Raw genomic sequence first — 22,763 nt, 5'->3', positions numbered from 1 at the left:
GATCTATAAATGGAAAAGTCTGGATTGCCCAAAATTTCACAGCCTGTACCCAACCTCTGATTGGTCCTTGACGGCATGATTTCATCATGCCACCTACCAATAAAAGATGCTAGTCCCAATACTGCACTCAAGAGGGCATTCTTGAAGATCTCCAGGTATATGCTCAGGCTCCGGCACTCGGTGTCATTGTTAACTGCTATGTCAGGCAAATGGAGGGCCCAGTATGACAACATTCGTCCAACTAAATTATGAACAGGAAGTCGCTTCTTTATACATCAGCTTTATTTTATGTCTAGATGTTAGAAAATCTCCCCAAACTTTTTATCCTTAAATCCACGTATGATAATTTTCGATTCTGTATGAGCGGACATGAAAATCCTCTTTCCCTCCTTCCGTCTGTTTCAAGCTCCTGATGAAATAAATGTTGATTGTGGAAGGTATAATGCCTCTATGAGAAATGAGGACGCCCTATCAGTATGAGAAATCAGCCCATGAACAGTCCACATTGTCCCTGGATGAATGGAGAACGTGTTCAGGCAGAAAACCGATTACCTAATAACCATCCATTAATCCCACAAGACGTACAGATCTCAGTGGACTGGACTGGGCCCGGGCAATGGGAGGTTATAGGAGGACAAGACTGGTAAATAAAGCAGACGTTCGTAAATCTGTATACATGAAAAAAAACACATTTTAATTTTTTTTTTATTTTTAAAAGAGAAGCGAAGACATGCATATGGGTGACTTTTTCAAAAGGGAGAACCCAGTTTACAATCTCTTAGGGTTCATGTACGCTGCAGCTGGTAAACTCACGTTTAGGATCTGTTCAGCGTTTTTTTCAGCAGCCCCTGAACTCACCCTAATGTTTTTCTATGTGTCCATGTACACATCTTTGTTTACAGTCATTACAGGCAGTTCAGTTTACAGTCTTTTTTTTTTAAAGCAACAAACTTGCGTTCAGTTGTCGATTTTATCAGCGTTTCAAACGCAAAACGCTTGCAAATGCGTCTAAATGCAGCAAATTGCGTTTATAAGCATTTGCGTTTGAAATGTTTTTTTTAACTCTTCCAGTTCCCAATGCTGTCCAGAGCCTTTTTTTCTTCATGAAAAATGCATGCAAAGCATTTTCAAGGTGCTCAGATGGACAAAACACTGAACACAGGATGTTCCTACCAAGTTTGTCACACATTGTAATGACCAATTCACACCTCAGACCTCTCCCACCCTTGGAAACAAAAGATATGTTAATGACCATTCACACCTCAGACCTCTCCCACCCTTGGAAACAAAAGATATGTTAATGACCATTCACAACTCAAATTCCTCATGAAGACCCCCTGCCAGGTGGCCTTAATGACTCCCTCCACCAGACACCTTTCCCACCCTTGGAAACAAAAGAAATGTTTAATGAGCAACTCACAGTTAATTATCTCAACACGTACTGCTGTCTCTGCTTCTACTCTCTGTATTTCTCTGAAACAGTCTGAAATAGTTAATCATTTACCAGTTTTCAGTGCATTCTGGGCATTTGGGAGGTTCTCCTGTGCTTCTCTTTAAAAAACGCTTCTAAACGCGCATAAACGCAGCAGTCAATTTCCATCGTTCAGAAATGTCCCGTGTACATGGGGCCTTAGTTGCCTATCAAGAATCATAGATTTTGCAACCTCAGGCCTTATGCACACTGAGCATTTTAAAAAATGGCAGTAGCATTAGCTGTATAAAGTCATGTTAAAAACGCACGTTTTTCCACATTTATTAGCGTTTAGCCACATTAGCATTTGTGTTAGCACAAAACACCACTTTGCTATTTGTAACCCCCACTTTCCCACAATGCACCTTGGCATAGTCATTGTGTAGTTGTTTCGTCACCATTTTGATAGCAGAGAGAGCATGTCGTTGATCAGGAGCCATGTTTGCTTTTTTTGTTTTGCTGCATCCATTTTGGATCCTGTAATTCAAAAATATTGATGTGGCTATGCTACTAACTTTTAACCACTTCCAGTCCGGACACTTTCACCCCCTTCCTGTCCAGGCCAATTTTCAGCTTTCAGCGCTATCACACTTTGAATGACAATTGCGCGGTCATGCAACACTTTACCCATATGAAATTTTTAGCATTTTTTTGAGACAGATAAATCTTTATTTTGGTGGTATTTATTCACCACTGGGATTTTCATTTTTTTTGCTATATATATATATAAAAATGTCCAAAAATTTGGAAAAAAAAGTGTTTTTCTTATAAAATTTTGCAAATAAATAATATTTCATCATAAATCTTGGCCAAAATGTATTCAGTTATCTTTTTAGTAAAAAAAAAAAAAAATAACCCAAATTAGTTTATAACCAAAATTATAACTTTTAAACTTTTTTTTTTTACATTTTTATTTTTTTTTAATATTATTTGTTTTTTTTTCTACATACTGTCACCCTAGCAGTACAGTGTCACCATGGTGACACTGTACTACTTGTGGGGGGGTGATGAAGATTTTTTTTTTTTACACTGATTGCTTTTACACCCACAAAGGCTGTAAAAGCAATAATTTCTCCTTCTCTCTGGCTGCATTCTTGCAGCCATTGAGAACTACTGTGTGAGCTGTGATTTATTTTTTTCTATATACTGTCACCCTAGCAGTACAGTGTCACCATGGTGACACTGTACTACTAGTGGGGGGGTGATGAAGATTTGTTTTTTTTTTTACACTGATTGCTTTTACAGTATCAATAAATATTCCAGTATCTATACCGCCATTTGTAAATGCTATAACTTTCAAGTAAACCAATTAATTTACACATATTGGGATTTTTTTTTAGCAAAGACATGGAGCAGAATACATTTTGGCCTAAATTTATGACGAAATTTGATGTTTTACATTTTTTACTGGACATGATTTATGGCAAAAAGTCAAAAATATTGTTTTGTTTTTTTTCGAAAATTGTCGTTTTATTTTTGTTTATAGCGCAAAAAAATAAAAAACACACAGGTGATCAAATACCACTGAAAGAAAGCTCTACTTGTGGGGGGGAAATTGTCAGTTAAAGTAATGCAGCGCCTTATTGCAAAAACTGGCCTGGTCAGGAAAGGGGGTTAAATCCTCTGGAGGGTGAGGGGTTAAGGATAGTGATGGTATGAAGCCATTTATTATCACATAGTTGTTCACTGCCTTATAAATCATAATGATAACAGAAATCACCTAAATGGCCAGAACAAAGGTTTCCCTCCCCTGGAATGTTTGGCCTTGGTACAGACACACAAGGTGACACACACGGGTTACAATGCCAATTAAAGGTCAATGTCCCATATCACTTAATTTACCAAGGAGGACGTATGCATGTTGTCTCGTCTCTCTCTCAATGCAATATCAAAATAAAAACTTTTATTTATTTATATATATATACAGTTGTGTTCAAAATAATAGCAGTCAGACATCACTAACCGGATCAATCACTGTTTTTGGTAGAAATGATATTTCTACATGGCAAATAATTTCCTAGCAGGTGTAGTAGAGTAATAGAAATCCAACAGACCCAACAGTCATGACATGCATGCGGCTGATTCTGTGTCATTGAATCACTCATTGAAAGGGGCGTGGTCAAAATAATAGTAGTGTGGAGTTCTATTAGTGAGGTCATTCATTCTTTGAAAAACAGGTGGCAATTATTGCCCTTATTTAAGGAAGGAAGGCAGCAAATGTTGTACATGCTGGTTACAGTGCATTTCTCTCTGAAATTCTGAGGAAAATGGGTCGTTCCAGACATTGTTCAGAAGAACAGCGTACCTTGATTAAAAAGTTGATTGGAGAGGGGAAAACATATAAAGAAGTGCAGAAAATGATCGGCTGCTCAGCTAAAATGATCACAAATGCTTTAAAATGGCAACTAAAACCTGAAAGACGTGGAAGAAAGCGAAAAACTACCATTCGAATGGATAGAAGAATAGCCAAAATGGCGCGGACTCAGCCAACAATCAGCTCCAGGAAGATGAAAGAAGGTGTGACGTTCCCTGTGAGGACTGTTACAATTAGAAGACGCCTATGTGAAGCCAAGCTATCTGCAAGAAGCCCCCGCAAAGTCCCACTGTTGGAAAAAAAGACGTGTGCTGAAGAGGTTACAATCTGCCAAAGAGCACATTGACTGGCCTAAAGAGAAATGGTACAACATTTTGTGGACTGATGAAAGTAAGATTGTTCTTTTTGGGTCTAGTGGGCGGAGACAGTTTGTCAGACGACCCCCAAACACTGAATTCAAGCCACAGTACACTGTGAAGACAGTGAAGCATGGTGGTGCAAGCATCATGATATGGGGATGTTTCTCATACTACGGTGTTGGGCCTATTTATCGCATACCAGGGATCATGGATCAGTTTGAATACATCAGAATACTTGAAGAGGTCATGCTGCCTTATGCTGAAGAGGAAATGCCCTTGAAATGGGTGTTCCAACAAGACAACGACCCCAAACACACCAGTAAACGTGTAACATCTTGGTTCCAGACCAACAAGATGGACGTTATGGAGTGGCCAGCCCAATCCCCGGATCTTAATCCAATAGAAAACTTGTGGGGTGACATCAAAAATGCCGTTTCTGAGGCAAAACCAAGAAATAGAGAAGAACTGTGGAATGTGGTCCAATCATCCTGGGCTGGAATACCTGATCACAGGGGCCAGAAGTTGGGTGACTCCATGCAACACAGATGTACAGCAGTTCTCAGAAACAGTGCGACTACAACTAAATATTCATGAAGTCATTCAAAGGAAAGCAAAATCTTCAAACATTTCTCAGTTTATATAGTGAATGTTTGAGTTTGTAAAGAAGAACACAAACACTGCGATTTTTTTGAACCGTCTAATATTCACTTTTCTTCAATTTTTTTAGAGGAACAACACAAATTTGATGTATTTTTCTTCCTGTTTTGATTTGGAATAGAATGTGTCGTGTTCCCAATGCATTTGTGTGGATGGAAATAAAAGCTATTAGAAGGATTTTCAGCTTTATTCACTTTTTTCAACACAACTGTACATACCGAGAGTGCGCACTTTCAGCCCATATCCATTACTATAGCTTGAATATGTTTTGGTCAATACCTGAAAAAATCTAAAATTGTGTCCAAATAAATATATATATATATATATATATATATATATTTATTTATTCCATAGGTAACATTAATGCTGACCACACAGGTAGGGAGCCTTAGTGAAAGACACATAAAGGGCTTTTTGTTTTTTTTGTGACAAGCATTTCTAAAGACTTTTACCTTTCTGTTAATCATGTAAGTGCCCAGTCACAGCGGTACAATTTCAGATGCGATTTGCGAATTGAAATCGCATTTACTGATTGTGAATGTCAGTGTCTTAACATGTGCGATTTGTTGCAGCGTGATTTCTAAAGTAGCTCTTGCATTACTTTTTCTGCAGTTTTGTTGCAATTTCACATACATAGAATATAATGGAAATCGCTCTGCAAATTGCAAGAAATCATTGAAAATCGCAGCTGAAATCGTGCAGAAATTGCACACAAATCGCGTGATTTTAAATCGCAGTGGTGTGATCGGTGACTTAATTGCTGCTTGTGATATGCCTGTAGTTGTTCTTTAAGTCTTTATTTAAACCCAGCGTTCATGTTTATTTCCAGGGTGACCTATAATAAGATGGTGGTAGTCCGGCCGGCCTCGGAGATTGCCCGATACACCATGGTCTTTCACACCAGAGACTCCGGAAATGAGATCAACAACAGGCGGTGAGATGGTGATACATTGTAACCTTCTGTACTCGGCTCTTGTTATCCCTTCTGAGTGTTCCAGCCAAATACTACATGCCGTGGTCCCCGTTCCATGACTGCATTAGGACCTATTCATGCTTCCAAAACGTGTCAAAACGCACAACATGCGTTTGGGTGGCAAGCATCCTGACTGGCACCCAGGGGCTGACTGACTATTTGAAAACTCGGGCACTGCCCGAGGGCCCGGGGTCAGTAGGGGGCCCCATGAGATGCCCCTGGTACCTTTTTCATAGGCTATTTTGAGTTTGGGCAAGGACACAGGGGCCCTATGATCCCCTATTGAGGGCCCGGGGTCAGTAGGGTGCCCCATGAGATGCCCCTGGTACCTTTTTCATAGGCTTTTTTGAGTTTGGGCAAGGACACGGGCCCCATGATCCCTTATTGCCCGGGGGCCCCATGAGCTGTCAGTCCAACCTTGCTGGCAGCCCAAATGCAGTGTGATTTTGCCGCAATTGTCGCGTGACAAAATAAGTGCGTAAATCATGCCTGGCTCAGGGCCAAGACTTGGTCCCTGAGCTTCTTTGCCATGAAAGTTGAGTGAAAATTACAAAATGACTAATTCCCACTATGTGTTAATGGGACCTTAGGCCCCCGTTCACACTGCTGTGACCCCCCAAGTCATGCAACTTCCACTGCAACTTTGCATTGTGATTAGCTTGCGACCTGATGCGACTTCAATATTTTGCAACGTTGGATTTAAAAACCCTCTGAAGTCGCAAAGATAAGACAGATATGACGACCTTGTGACTTGTGTGATTTTAACACTGTAGTCTACGGCACTCGTATCGCACCAAAGATGCAGAATAGTAGTGCAGGAACTATTTTTTTTTTTGTCACAGCAACTTGAGTCGCAGCAAATAAAATGGCGGCCATTGAAATGACTGTGTTTTTACTTGCGACTTTGTGAGTCACAGGTCACAGCAACTCACACCAGAAGTTGCAGCAGTGTGAACCAGGGATTAATCTTCATCTTCCAAGCAGGTAAAATGAAATTTAGGCGTTTTGTAGCAAAACAGGAATTTTTTTTTTTTTTTTATGTATGAAGGTAAAAAACCTGTGTGTAGCAGCGACCCCCCCACCACTTACTGAGCCCCCTCCTCTGATCCAGCGATGTCCACGAGAGTCTCAGTTCTCTGGGGACTTTCTCTCCCGAATGGCCATTGGCTCCCACTGCTGTCAGTCACAGCCAGTGAGCCAGTCAGAAGAGAGAAGGGGCGGGGCTGAGCCACGACTCTGTGATTGGACACGCAGAGCCGCGGCTCAGGAGCGTGCCTGCTTGGGCAGCAGGAGCACCAGTGGGGGACCCAAGAAGAGGAGGGTCCGGGCTGCTCTGTGTAAACCCACTGCACAGAGCAGGTAAGTATAACATGTTTGTCTCGTGTTCTGTCCCCCACTATAATGTACAGCGCTGAGCAAACCTGTATTATAATAATAATAATAATAATGTTTGTTATTACAAATAAAACCTCAAGACTTTAATATCACTTTAACCCCTTGACGCCGATGGCCTCAAGGAACTGGGCTTTTTTCCGTGGGGCTGCATATTTCTGTACCTGTCTTTGTGCTGGGAGTTTGCCACACGGCGCGCTCCCAGCACAAAGACCGCGGTGTCACTGAGAGCCCCGGGTCCCGTTCTAACGATCGGGACCCGGGACTCCCGATTCCGGGTCACGTGATTGCTGTGATAGCCTCTGATTGGCTATCACAGTGATCAGTCACTGTGCAGCCCAGCCCCCTTGTTTGTTTATCTCTGTGAATGGAGAAAAGAGATACATTGTATCTCTCTAACTCCTGGCATAGAGAGATAAAAAAATGTTTAAAAAAAAAGATAAATATTAAAAAATAAAGAAAAAATACCTAGATCAAGGTTTGATCTAGTTCAGTGCCAGGATTAGTGTTGGGGTCAAAGGTCAGGATTTAAAAAAAAAATGGTATTGGTGTCAGTGTGTTTTAGGTAAAAAAAAAAAATAAAAAGACAAAAACAAGATGTGCACAATTGTTTCTGGGCTGTACTCTGGGTACAAACAACAAATAACATACACATACAGGGGCGGACTGACCATTTGGAAACTCGGGCACTGCCCAAGGGCCCAGGGTCAGTAGGGGGCCCCATGAGATGCCTCTGGTACCTTTTTTTCATAGGCTTTTTTGAGCTTGGGCAAGGACACAGGGGCCCCATGATCCCCTATTGCCCGGGGGCCCCATGAGTTGTCAGTCTGCCCCTGTACACATATATGGTATCACTGCGATCGTCAAGAGCTGGAGAAATTATTTTGGGTTGTTGTTTGGTGGTACGTTATGGTAGTAACAAGAAACACACAGCTAAATTAAAAAAATTTTTTTTTTTTACTATTTTGGGCCAGTTTTCCTTTGATAATAAAAAAAAAATCAGGAGATATCCATTACCATTTACCACCAAATGAAAGCCCAATTTGTCCTGAAAAAAAGCGGTATAAGTCACCTGGATGTACAAAGTAGTTGTGATGATATGTACAGTTTTACTAACACGTGTCAACATTGCAAAATTGTGCTTAGGCATTTAGATTTGTTTTACCCTTAGGCATGAAGGGGTTAAGATAAAGTCTAATCTGTCTATATTTTGCATTCCCCAGTTCCTCCTTTCTCCCTCCCCCTTTCCATGTTCCTCCTTTCCCTCTCATCGACATGCTAAGTGCTTACCATTTCATTACATTTCTCCTAGATTGTAAGCTCCAAGGAGCAGGGCCCTCGAACCCCTCGTGTATCTCATTGTATTGTTATTGTTCTGTCTCATGTATTGTCTCCCATTGTAATGTACAGCACTGAGCGAACTGTTGGCACTATATAAATACTGTATAATAATATAAATTACATAATCTATATAATCAGACATAGTGACATCATCACTGGTTCTCTTTGCTTCTCTATGCAATGCAGGCAAATCATGGCTTGTGGGAGTGGCTAACAGGGTGCTGTACATAGCTTTCTGAAAACATCACAACAACCTGCCTCAGTACTCCTCTCAAGAGCCCTGATGCAAGCAATAGGCTCCTCCGCTCTTGGGAGGAGTTATACAAATATCAAATTTCCTTGGGTGGGTGTCAGTCTGGAGAAGTGGGTGTTCTTAGGCAGGCTACTTATACACAGGTAATGCCCACATGTGATGCTGGGACTCCATGATCGAAAGAACTGAAGTCCAATATATTATAAATGCTGGGGTCTACGCATTTTGTGGAAAACTACTTTCTAGGTTTTTATTTGAAACGCGTAGACCCCAGCAGCTTATAAAGTATTTTTTTTATATATAATCTTAATTTGATAAATATATTCCAAGTGGTTATCAATAGAGTTTTCAGAAATTATTAATTTATCAATAGAGCCCTTTACAGAAATTATTAATTTATCAATCGCGCCTTTTTCAGAAATTATTAATTTATCAATAGAGCCCTTTACAGAAATTATTAATTTATCAATCGCGCCTTTTTCAGAAATTATTAATTTATCAATAGAGCCCTTTACAGAAATTATTAATTTATCAATAGAGCCCTTACAGAAATTATTTATCAATAGCGCCTTTTTCAGAAATTATTAATTTATCAATAGAGTCCTTTACAGAAATTATTAATTTATCAATAGCGCCTTTTACAGAAATTATTAATTTATCAATAGCGCCTTTTTTCAGAAATTAATAATTTCTGTAAAGGGCTCTATTGATAAATTAATAATTTATCAATAACGCCCTTTACAGAAATGATTAATTTATCAATCGCGCCTTTTCAGAAATGATTAATTTATCAATAGCGCCCTTTACAGAAATTATTAATTTATCAATAGCGCCTTTTACAGAAATTATTAATTTATCAATCACGCCTTTTTCAGAAATTATTAATTTATCAATAGCGCCCTTTACAGAAATGATTAATTTATCAATAGCGCCCTTTACAGAAATTATTAATTTATCAATAGCGCCTTTTACAGAAATTATTAATTTATCAATCACGCCTTTTTCAGAAATTATTAATTTATCAATAGCGCCCTTTACAGAAATTATTAATTTATCAATAGAGCCCTTTACAGAAATTATTCATTTATCAATAGCGCCTTTTACAGAAATTATTAATTTATCAATCACGCCTTTTTCAGAAATTATTAATTTATCAATAGAGCGCTTTACAGAAATGATTAATTTATCAATAGAGCTCTTTTCAGAAATTATTAATTTATCAATCATGCCTTTTTCAGAAATTATTAATTTATCAATAGAGCCCTTTTCAGAAATTATTAATTTATCAATAGCGCCCTTTAAAGAAATTATTAATTTATCAATAGCGCCTTTTTTCAGAAATGATTAATTTATCAATAAAGCCCTTTACAGAAATTACTAATTTATCAATAGAGCCCTTTACAGAAATTATTAATTTATCAATAGAGCTCTTTACAGAAATTATTAATTTATCAATAGCGCCCTTTACAGAAATTATTAATTTATCAATAGAGCTCTTTACAGAAATTATTAATTTATCAATAGAGCTCTTTACAGAAATTATTAATTTATCAATAGCGCCCTTTACAGAAATGATTAATTTATCAATAGAGCTCTTTACATAATAATTGTTTTTTTGGTCTATCCATATGGGCTGGCAGCCCGGACTACTATATGATCTTTTACTTCATTCCTGCCTCCCTACATAACCTTTTATATAACCGCCGGGGAAGGATCGTGGGAGAATACTATAGGGGGACACATTTCTGAGACTTCTGTGTCTGCTGACATCACATGCAAGCTGGGGGCACCCAGCAGCAGTCTCGGGGTATTTGGATGTCTATGTGAGAGAGGGTCCTACAGGTAGTTAAAATGGATAACATATGTTAACCGCTTGCCCGCCGCCCTATAGTAGAACTACTTCTACAGGGGCTGCACAAAATCACGTGTGTATATATATGTGATTTGCATTTCTGGGTAGGGGGTGTGTGCGCCGCCCTACCCACACCGCCATTGGCGGCTAAGGATGTCAATCACCGGGTCCGGGGTGGAGATTCCCCGCCACCACCTGGTGATTGTCGTATTGTTTACAAACAAGTCTCTCTCCTCCCAGCAAGGATATGCTGCTTTGTATCTCTCTGCACATCACAGAAATACAAAGCGGCATGTCTCTGTAGTAAAACACACCCAGCACACAGTTAACCCTTTGATCACCCCAGATGTTAACCCCTTCCTGCCCAGTGCCATTAGTACAGCGTCAGTGCTTTTTATTAGCACTGATCACTGTATTTGTGTCACTGTGTTCAGTGACAGGCGATCTAGTTGATTTTAAACAACTAGATCCACAGTAAAAGCAGCACACAGTACACACACAAACACGTAAGGCACATATTTAACTCCTTAATTGCCACACGTTAACCCCTTCCTGCCCAGTGCTATTAGTACAGTGTCAGTGCTTTTTATTAGCACTGATCACTGTATTAGTGCCACTAGGGATGTCAGTGACAGTTAGTCAGTTCCCCCCCCCCAGTGCCAGAATGCCTGCCGCAGTCCCACTATAAGTCGCTGATCGCTGCCATAACTAGTACAAAAAAATAAAAATTCCAGTATCTATACCGCCATTTGTAGACTCTATAGCTTTCATGTAAACCAATTAATTTACACGTATTTGGATTTTTTTTTTTTAGCAGAATAAATTTTGGCCTAAATTTATGAGGCAATTTGATAAAAAAAACTTTTTTATTGGATATATTTTATAGCAAAAAGTAAAAAATACTGTTTTTTTTTTTTCAAAATTGTCGGCATTTTTTTATTTATAGCACAAAAAATAAAAACCGTAGAGGTGATCAAATACCACCAAAGGAAAGCTCTATTTATGGGGAAAAAGACATTAATTTTATTTATGTACAGCATTGCACGACCGCGCAATTGTCAAAGTAACGCTGCGCCTGGTCAGGAAGGGGTGGGGGGGGGGTAAATCCTCTGGAGGGCAAGTGGTTAAAGACAAATATTATCTTATGGAACAATTGTTGAAATGAATGGTCTGGTGACAGGGTCTCTTTAATCCAGGGGTAGGATATCTCAGCGGATAGCATTGACAGATCACTGATTGATCTCCCCTGATCCCTGGAGTTGCCGTATTTTGTGGCGTCAGGTTATCACTGTGAGATGTGACCAGCAATCAGATGCTCTTTTCCAGCATCTGGCGGAGTTGTTTTTCAGGGAATGTGCAGACTGATGTGGCATTTCCTGACAGACGGATCACAATATCCGGGAACAAAGATGAATCAGATGAGCTGCAATGGCAGAGAAGATAACCCTCACCTAGCCAGGGAATTGAGGCTGCAGATTTAGGCTGGCTGCAGAATTTAGAAGGTGATTTGGCCGCAATACAACTGCCCCCTGCCATATTGTCAGAACTCTGCTCATGGATTTATACAATCACATGTTCTCTGAGGTTTGAGTTTATGTCAATGGAGGGGGGGGTGGGGTGGTAGGGGCAGGGGAATCAGTTGTGGCCTGCACTGCATGTTCCCTGTTCACTTCTCCTTTTGGTTTCCACAGTGCTGCTTCCCTGAACTTCCTTCACCGTACTTCCTGCATAGAGAAGCAGGGACAGCACAGGCTCCAACCACACACTTGGAAAAGGGGGGAGCAGGGGTATGAGGTTTGTCCAGGACTGCATGTTCCCTGTTCACAACCGCTGACTCCATGTCCCACAATGCCGCTTTCCTGAACATTCTGGAAGTGTGCTTTCTATGTCCTTTACATACAAAGAGAAGTAGGGACAGCACATGCTCCAAACACATGGAGGAGGGGGGAGCAGGCTGGGATTGCATGTTCCATGTTCACCGTCGCTGACTCCATGTCCCACAGTGCCGCTTCCCTGAACTTCCTTGCAGCGTGTACCCTGTGCCTTTCACATGCCTAGAGAAGCAGGGACAGCACAGGTTTCAATCACTCCGGAGGAGGAGGAGGGAGCAGGGGAATAAGTTGTGGCCAGGACTGCATGTTCCCTGTTCGCTGGCACTAGGTCCCACAATATTTCCCTGAACTTCCTGGTAATGTGCACCCTGTGCCTGTCACATGCACAGAGCAGCAGGGACAGTACAGGCTCTAGTCACTAGCTTGCAGAAGAGGGAAGCAGGGGAGTGACTTGTGGCCAGGACTGTGCGTTAGTATAGACATAAGGAGAATTTATTGTGTTGCCAGCAAGGAACATGCACTATAGGTGGCTCCATGGGGCCTGTAAGAGAATGGAGGCACCCGAAGACAGGAACCAGGAAAAGGGAAATTTTAGGGACATGCTCCTAATGAGACAATGGACGGTGTCCTGGGGTATTTCCTCCCAAATCTGGACCAGAGCAGATCTGGACTATCTAAGGTGCGACCTGGCGACATCGGATGGACTGAAACATGATATCTCAGAGGTGTTGTATTGGATTTAGGTCAGGTGAATGTGGGGGCCATTCAATGGTATCAATTCCTTCATCCTCCAGGAACTGCCTGCATACTCTCCCCACATGAGGCCAGGCATTGTCATGCACCAGGAGGAACCCAGGACCCACTACACCAGCGTAGGGTCTGACAATGGGTCCAAGGATTTCATCCCGATACCTAATGGCAGTCAGGGTGCCATTGTCTAGCCTGTAGAGGTCTGTGCAACCCTCCATGGATATGCCTCCCCGGACCATCACTGACCCACCACCAAAAGGGTCATGCTGAACCATGTTACAGGCAGCAGAACGTTCTCCACGGCTTTTCCAGACCCTTTCATGTCTGTCACATGTGCTCAGGGTGAACCTGCTCTCATCTGTGAAAAGCACAGGGTGCCAGTGGTGGACCTGCCAATTCTGCTGTTCAATGGCAAAAGCCAATCAAGCTCTATGGTGCCAGACTGTGAGCACAGGGTCTACTAGAGGACGTCAGGCCCTCAGACCACCCTCATGAAGTCTGTTTCTGATTGTTTGGTCAGAGACATTCACACCAGTGGCCTGCTGGAGGTCATTTTGTAGGGCTCTGGCAGTGCTCATCCTGTTCCTCCTTGCACAAAGGAGCAGATACCGGTTCTGCTGATGGGTTAAGGACCTTCTACGGCCCTGTCCAGCTCTCCTAGAGTAATTGCCTGTCTCCTGGAATCTCCTCCATGCTCTTGAGACTGTGCTGGGAGACACAGCAAACCTTCTGGCAATGGCACATATTGATGTGCCATCCTGGAGGAGTTGGACTGCCTGTGCAACCTCTGTAGGGTCCAGGTATGGCCTCATGCTACCAGTAGTGACACTGACCATAGTCAAATGCAAAACTAGTGAAAAAGTCAGAAAAGATGAGTAGGGAATAAATGTCAGTGGCCTCCACCTGTAAAACCATTCCTGTTTTGGGGGTGGTCTGATTGTTGCCCATCTAGTGCACCTGTTGTTAATTTCATTAACACCAAAGCAGCTGAAACTGATTTAGAACCCCCTCTGCTACTTACCTGACCAGAATGATATTCCAGGAGTTTCAATGAATTGATCCTAGACTCTGATTAAAATGGGTTCCTTTCATTTTTTTGAGCAGTGTATATCTAATTTTTTTACTTTTTGTATTTATTTATTTATTTTAGGGTTAGCACTAAAGCAAACCTTTTAATGGGCCCACAGTTACTTTTTTTCCAGAAGTCTTTGGGCTGAGTCAAGTTACAGGCAGGGTCCCTTTGTCTCTTAGTGGATCTTCTCCAGTGGTGTGCAGTCATCAATGATGCAAAGAGCAGCACTAATATAATGATGTTCAGTATATGTAATGCTAGAAAGGACTGTCAGAGACTGCTAATAGGCTAGAGTGGCCTTTCTCAACATCTTTACACTAGAGGAACTCTTAAAATATTTTTTTAGGTCTCAGGGAACCCCTGCTAAAATAATGCATAGGGGTCATTGGGAACATTCCCCTTACATTGATGGTCAGTGGAACGAATATCCCCCTTTCAGTAGTGGTCAGAATGCGACCCTCACAGACCGCTAAAAAGATTATTGGTGTCATGTCGCTGGCTCCGCCAAGCAATGTTGGCCTGGAACTATGCAGGCACAATCGGATCGGAGGCCAGCCAGCCAGCCAGCCACAACTCGAGGAACCCTGGTTGAGAAAAGCTTGCCTATAGGGGATGATGGTCAGGGCCTGTGGTTAGGATGGAGACATGCTTCAGAAGACAGTGGGAGACTAGGGACCTGAGGCTAGTATAGATCACTGCTATTTCTCCTTTACAAGCCATTACCAACTGATGGGGTCCAAGGGCCACACAAAAAATACCAAAGGGCTGCAGGTTGGGCACCAGAGGCATAGATCTACACTGGTTTGTAATTTAAGGCAGCCATTCTCAACCAGGGTTCTGTGGAAACCTAGGGTTTCTCCAGAGTTGGCCAGGGGTTCCTTGAATTGTGGATGACTGGCCTCCTATGTATGTGATGGTGGCTGCTTAGTTCCAGGGCCAACACCACTTGACAGAGCCAGGACGATAACCTCCCATTGACCACCACTAATATAAGAGTAATTTTCCCTAATGACCACCAGTAGACTAGTCTTAGCAGGGGTTTCCTGATATCTGAAAATCACTGCAAGGGTTTCTTTGGGGTAAAATGGTTGAGAAAGACTGCATTAAGGTATTCCATCAATCAACATATCACATAATCTCTTTTCTCATACACAGGATGAAGCTCTTGAAGGAAGTGTCCAAGGTCTGGAAGACAGATGGTCTGAATTCCTGTACCTACAAGCTACTGTCGATTGAACATGAACCCCTTTATATAAACTTCACAGTGGACATAGGAAAGCCACAGTATTAGCTGGACCTTGACTCATGACTAGTATTGCTATAGAGACTGCAGGCTGTGCAACTGGAACTGACCTGATGCTACAGAGCTATATTTTGTACTCTAGCTCCGTTTCACATATAAGAAGAGCAGAAGCTCCGAAAACTCCCACCAATCAACAATTCAAACTCCAAGGGAAGAAAATCTTTTCTAAAGACTATTATCAGGAGAACATTAAATGGATGAGAACTCCACAAGCCTTGAACAAGTCCAGTAAGATCTAATTTTTTTCAACAAGAGGTGAAGAAGGCAACACATTTCAGGGCTCAAAGCTCTCCATTCCTTGGGCATGAATGATAACAGTAAAGCTGGAAAGTCAACAGATAATAGGAGCGTTTCAGGGTTTGGTTTCAATCTGGCAACCTAAAGCACTGTCTCACTTTGCAACTGTTGTTCAATATCTTTAATTTACTCCTTAAACCCCTGATAAAAAGGGAGTTCTGAGCCACCAAAACATGTTGGCTTTTTGTCCTCTTGTGAAAGGAAAAAAAAAAAAATGTTACTGGACTTGTTTACGTTTTGAGGTGCTTTCTTCCTTTTATTGCCCTTCAAACCACTCCAGGGACCCCCTAGGACACCTCAGTTGACAGAGAACTGTCTCCAAAAGCTGAATACTCGCCTCCATAGCTTCCTGGCCTGGGGTCCAGTGCTCCACCAATATATCTTGTTGGAGACCTCTTCCAGGTAGATGAAGACTTCACTGAACATTTTTAAAGATAATCCATTCTGAGCCATAAACCAATCATATGGGGAATGTTGCCTATCAAATCACTAGGAACTGGTGACATCACTCCTGCCTTACTATTTCCTAGAAGATCGATGGGCTGAGAGTTGTTTCTTGCTCATAATGGCATACAGGTGCAGTTAAAAGGGGCACTATGGGCCCATTCACTCTAGTATGTTGCAGCAGTGCAATAATTGCAATATTCCCACATTGGTGTTTGTATGTCTACCTTTAGCGTATTAAATGAAACATGGCTACATCACCCAACCTCTGAACCCTCACCACCTCCTTACCTGAATTACGGGGTGCATCATACTGGGGAGTCTTTTTTTTATCTTATTCAGTGCTGCTATTTGGGTTTTGTTAGCCATGCCATCCAGGTCTGGGAATGAAGAATGGAAGTTCCTTCAAGTTCCATCCACCAACTTGGCAGAAGGACTTAGCAGGGCAGTGATGGCCCCATAAGAAGGTTTGTACCTCTGTACAAATCTGGGGCTGGGGGTAAACCCTGTAAGAACCTGTGCATTGCACCTGCTTTAATGCAAAAAAAAAAAGTAGTAAATGCACATTGGATCAATAATCTCAGTATTGCTACATTTACTACATTTGTTGGAAAAGATGGACTGAGCCTTTAAGCTGGACTTGTCTCTCTCTCTCTTTTTTTTTTCTATAATACACAAAAGGACAACACCATGTTTCATGTGTTGCTGTATCAAGCAGCATAACACACATGTTTTGCAACATACTAGTGTGAATGGGATCATGGAGCCCAACCCAACCTGTGCCCATACTAAAATCTGCGTTGTGTTGCATGGGCAGTGCATTCAAAATGAATGGATTGCCTAACTGCAATGTACTTCAATGCAGTAAAGAGTGCTAAAGGTTCAAGTTCACAGATGTGGAAGAACTTTTAGTAATGTTCATGAATACAAATGTAAACCTTTTCAGGGACTTTTCATAAATGAGTACATTCCAAATGAAGACGTCACACTGGAGATCAATATTTTATTACAGCTGATTTCCAGTCCAGACAACTTCCAGAGATAAACTGCCAACGTACTCTTTTTTTTTTTTTTTTTTTTTTTTAAAGTCTCAAATGTCTTCTTTCATAGGCTGCACAGCAAACGTCTGTGAATGTGAAATTTGAATGTTTACTTAGATATTTATAAATGTTCTGCATCATTGGCAAAAGGGCTGCAATAGACACAGGAAACTGACACCAAGGTGAATACCAATCCGAGGCAAGGGCGGACTGACCATTTGGAAATTTGGGCACTGCTCGAGGGCCCGGGTCAGTAGGGGGCCCCATGGGATGCCCTTAGTACCTTTTTTCATAGGCTTTTTTGAGTTTGGGCAAGGACACAGGGGCCCCATGACCCCCTATTGCCTGGGGGCCCCATGAGTTGTCAGTCCGCCCCTGATCAGAGGCTATTTTTTTAGTGGGTATACACGTAAGAGCCATAAGATGTCAACGTGTTTCAGCCAATTACGGCCTCTGTCATGATTAAGGCTGTAATTGGTTGAAACACGTTGACATCTTATGGCTGTTGCTCGTATGAATAAAGCCTATGATTGCAGAGCATTCACCATGGTGCCAGCTTTCTTTGGTGGACTGACCATTGCCTCTGCCTGAGCACCGGTGATACAGCCACAGTGATAGTAGTACTAGTCTGCTTATTGTGACTGCAGCAGACACAGGCACGTGCATAAAATGTCCTACAATGTGACATGCGCAGCTCCTCCTTAGCACCTCCTGGTTCATGTTCTGTGCTGACACCATGTCAGAGTGGAAGCAGGGACATTCTCCTTTATTGTCTGTTATATTTGACCACCATCAAATAGACAGGAAGGGAGATAAAGTCCTCGAAATAGGAACAATAACTCTCCCCCGGACACCATACTGGGCCAAACCTTTACGGGGAAGGTGCTTTATTAACTAATGAAGGGCATTTTTGAGAACATAGAATATGTTGAAAGTACACATTCTTCATTTGAAGTATATTTTATTTTAGTGTAGACCAGGGGTCTTCAAGCTTTCTAAATAAAGGGCCAGTTTACCATCCTTCAAACTTTAGGGGGCTAAACTGTGGCCAGTGGGAGTAAACAATACCCCATCATTGGTCTTAGTGGGAGTAATAGTGCCGCATTGTTGGTATTGGTGAAAGGACTGGTGCCCTGTTGGAATCGTTGGAAGAAATGGTGCCCTGTTGTTGGTATCGTTGGAAGAAATGGTGCCCTGTTGTTGGTATCGTTGGAAGAAATGGTGCCCTATTGTTGGTATCGTTGGAAGAAATGGTGTCCCGTTGTTGGGATTGGAGGAAGAAATTGTGCCCCGTTGTTGGGATCGATGGAAGAAATGGTGCCCCGTTGTTGGGATTGGTGGAAGAAATGGTGTCCTGTTGTTGGGATCGGTGGAAGAAATGGTGCCCCGTTGTTGCTATTGGTGGGAATAATACTGCCCCATTGCTGATATTGGTGGAAGGAATAGCACCCTATCATTGGTCAGTGGGAGGAGGTGCCCCACCATTGGCGTAGAGCACATAATAAAGAGATGTGATGTTCTGAATATTGTAAACCAATATGCTCAGTTAATATAGTGGTTTATTAAAGTGGAAGGAAAGGCTTGCTTTTAATTACCTCTATGCAATCATTTACACCATACAGAAATGAGAAATGTTACTTGCCATCAATGGGAAACCTGAACCAGGGATGATGCAACCAATTTCCTTGATGAAATAAAATTCTTATCAGAAATACCGCTTTACATTAGAGGTGCTACCTTCATGTCAGAGTTTCCTTTTCCTCGGCGTCTCCTATCACATAAGAAGCCTTCCCTTCCTTTTCCCATTTCATTAAAGTTCCCCTGATCACATCCATCATAGTCCCCCCTTCCTAGAGTCCCATCATCACATTGGACTCCCTCCGAGTACATGTCACCCCCCCCATCCATTCCATTAGAAGTCCCTCCATCACAGAATTCTTCCATCAATCCTGAAATCACACCCTTCTATTGAAAGTCACCCATCACAGACTCTCTTTCCATCAGAAGCCTTATAGCTAATGGCTCCAGCAACATGGCAGAGGGCGGGAGGTAGAGCAGACTTGGACAGAGGTGCACTTCCATTGTCTACCCAATGCTTGGGGCAGCACTGCATGTCGTCTTTCCAGGATCAGGATCATGAGTTTGATGCCCGGCCCTACAGTTTCATTGGTTGTTATGGTGCTGGTGGCTGGACTGTCAGCACCATTGCAACACATAATGCTGATCCAGGGTACACTGTGTCTCATGTTAGTGGCACCCCATTTGAGAAATGCAGAAGGCGCAGCAGATCTAGACAGAGGTGCACTTCTGTTCTCTCCTGAATGCTGGGAGCAGCCATGCATGTCACCTTCCCTGGATCGATGTCAAGAGTTTGGTGCTTGGCCCAAGAACTTCATTGGGTGCTATGGTGCTGGTGGCCTACCTGCACCATTACAATACATGACGCTGATCCAGGGCAAACTACATCTCGTGTTAGCAGCACCCCAGTTGAAAATTGCTGCTTTAGCCTTTTGCTGCTTATCCACTTTGCACTTTAATAAATCACTATATTGATTGATTACAATGGGTTCCACTATCAAGGTGTATGTCACAAAGGTGTGCTTGGTAACCTATTCTACATGCAATAAGAAAATGACCAATAGGAAAACCTTCCACCATCTATCCAAAGCTGAAAAAAATAATCAGGATTTGGCTGTAGCTAAGCTTAATGTGAAGAAGCTTCTGTGGAATAGATGGCCTTTATGCTGACAATGTATATGTATATATGTTTATGTGAGTGGCTGATGTGTTCATACATCTGCTTGACTTGTCTGGGAGCAAAGTAGCCTTTGTGCCTGCTGGCACTTCTATAATTGGTAAATTAGGGTAGGAGCATGCTCAGTGGGGGACACCTGTTCTATATAAGGCCACCTGGTCAATATAAGGCCCATAATGATCAGCCTGACACAGTCCCCTGCCACCCATTATTATCATGGATTAGGTGCCCATATCTTGCAACTAATGCAGGAGGATGGTGATACTGACCCTTTACAAGCCTGGATGGTGAGCAAACAATTTCTACTACTTATTAATACTCACAGTTGCCTATACATTAGCAGCATACCTGCCACCTATTGCTGGGAGCTTGTTCGTATTAAAGTTATCCTTTAAAGGGTCAGTCCGCCCAGAAGCCTAAAGCTGGATCCTTGTGGGCTGAATCAGTCCTTGCCCTTCTTTGTGTCTTGGATCCTTCAACCAGTGAGCTCTTTCTGCCATAATTCCTATTCACCTAGAAGTTTTGGGTGTTTCTGCCCAATACTGTGTATAATGGATCCCCAAGTTAAATTTCCATAGTATAAAACAAGTACAATGACTAGCAGAGATGTTGGGAACCCCTCATAGTGGGCGCATCAGGTGTGCAGACCCAGGAACTGAGGACAAAGATCTCACTGAAAGAGTCCTCAAGAGATGGAAGAGACTATTGGAGACTCAGACTCTCCAGATCCATCAAAAACTCGAATGTTGTTGTGAGTGGACTGACCCTTTGAAGACTATTATACAGGTTATGGTATAAAACACCAAATTTCCGAAGACCACATATCATGTTGAATCACACAAAGATTGCTTACAAGATATTATAACCATTCCAGTAAATAGATTAAAGGGATTGAAAAACCCTTCAACCAAATCTGTTCATAGCAATGCTTTCTTAGAACAGAAGGTCTTCACGTGTCTCATTCCATCATGTCCCCCAAAAATAAGATGATTATTCCTATTTTCATTCCTTTACACCCACCAGATTTACAGAACCACTGGTGTATAGTGCAAATATAGCCTACTATTATGTAGCAGGGGTCTCCGAACTGTCGAAACAAAGGTCCAGTTTACTGTCCTCAAGACTTTAGGGGAGGAATCGGACTGTGGCCAGTGGGAGTAGACCATGTCTCATGCTTGGTGGTCAATGTGAAAAAATAAATTACAGAGTGCCTGTGGTCAGTAGGAGAAGGAATTGTGCCCCATCACTGGTCTCAGTGTGAGGAATTATGCCCCATTGTTGGTGTCAGTGGAAGGAATAATGCCCCATTGTTGGTGTCAGTAGGAGAAATAGTGCCGCATCATTGGTGTCAATGGGAGGAATGGTGCCTCATCATTGGTTTCAGTGGGAAGATTAGTGCCCCATCGTTGGTGTCAGTGGGAGGAATAGTGCTCCATTGGTTATCAGTGGGAGGAATTGTGCACCATCTTTGGTGTCAGTGGGAGGAATTATGCACCATCGTTGGTGTCAGTGGGAGGAATTATGCCCCATTGTTGGTGTCAGTGGGAGGAATAGTGCCCCATCATTGGTGTTAGGGGAGGAATAGTGCCCCATCATTGGTGTTACGGGAGGAATAGTGCCCCATCATTGGTGTCAGGGGAGGAATAGTGCCCCATCATTGGTATCAGGGGAGGAATAGTGCCCCATCATTGGTGTCAGTGGGAGGAATGGTGCCCCATCATTGGTGTCAGTGGTAGGAATGGTGCCCCATCATTGGTGTCAGTGGTAGGAATGGTGCCCCATCATTGGTATTAGTGGAAGGAATGGTGCCCTATCATTGGTGTCAGTGGGAGGAATAGTTCCCCATCACTGGTGTCAATGGAAAGAATAGTGCAATATCTGTGGAGGACACAGTGCTCCATGGGTCACAGTTTGGAGACTGTTATAGATTCCAAATGGCTCTAATATCTGGCTATATTTTTACTATACAACAGTGGTTCTGGATGGGCATTTGGCCAATAGGGTGTGAAGGAATGTATTTCATGGCTCCACCCCTTGTCCAGAAATGAGGAACCGTCCTCTTATTTTTGGGATACGTGATGGAATAAGACATGTGCATACCTTCTGTTTCAGAGAGGTTTACTGTGCCATACAAAGTTCAGTTTGGGACTGAAGAGCCTTGGCAACATTCATAGTGCATTTTGTGTCTTGAGACAATTCCAAGGACGCTTGTGAAGATTCCACACCGTTGATCTTAATATTTGGAATTTTCAAAAATCACATTCTCCCATTTTGTTTTACACTTCTTACCAGGTACATTGCACACACTTATTTATGTATTTCTACCAACAATTAATAAAAAATATAGACTGTTTTTTTTCAACAAAATCGTCACCTGTGCCGCTTTGTACTTCTGCTACTTCTTTCTTTTAGGCTCAGAAGTCATTCAAGACAAAAAGTAATCAGGTTTTTGGTTGCAGGAGGCCTTACAGCAGGCCTTGAAATTTCCACTCGCCTGCTCCCCAATGGCAAGTGGAAATTATGGTGGGGGCGAGTGTGTCCCCCAGGGCCGTCTTGCTGAGCAGGCTCAGAGCTCAGACCGGATCTGTCATTGGCACTAGGAGACGTTAGACTGCTCAATAGCTGAGCGCAGTGAAAGCAAAGGAAGGAGTGTGTGCT

At 42.3% G+C, this 22,763-nt stretch overlaps 1 protein-coding gene across 2 annotated transcripts in view; it reads left to right on the top strand.

Annotated features, from left to right (window-relative positions):
* The window catches only part of B4GALT4 (beta-1,4-galactosyltransferase 4), a 178,308-nt gene extending 155,836 nt beyond the window's left edge, over positions 1-22,472 (top strand). For both annotated transcript variants that reach the window (XM_089654744.1, XM_089654745.1), the window contains exons 6-7: positions 5,631-5,735; positions 15,422-22,472. In XM_089654744.1, the coding sequence (XP_089510870.1) occupies positions 5,631-5,735; positions 15,422-15,557 (241 nt within the window). In that variant the 3' untranslated portion in view covers positions 15,558-22,472. The remainder of the gene's footprint in view (positions 1-5,630; positions 5,736-15,421) is intronic.
* The last annotated feature ends 291 nt before the right edge of the window (positions 22,473-22,763 follow it).

This window comes from Staurois parvus, unplaced genomic scaffold, assembly GCF_062004578.1.
Source record: "Staurois parvus isolate SC_StPar_1 unplaced genomic scaffold, SC_StPar_1.0 ptg000795l, whole genome shotgun sequence".
Classification (NCBI taxonomy): Eukaryota; Metazoa; Chordata; class Amphibia; order Anura; family Ranidae; genus Staurois; species Staurois parvus.
The sequence above is the reverse complement of the archived record's forward strand: the minus strand, read 5'-3'. Positions and strand labels throughout refer to the sequence as shown.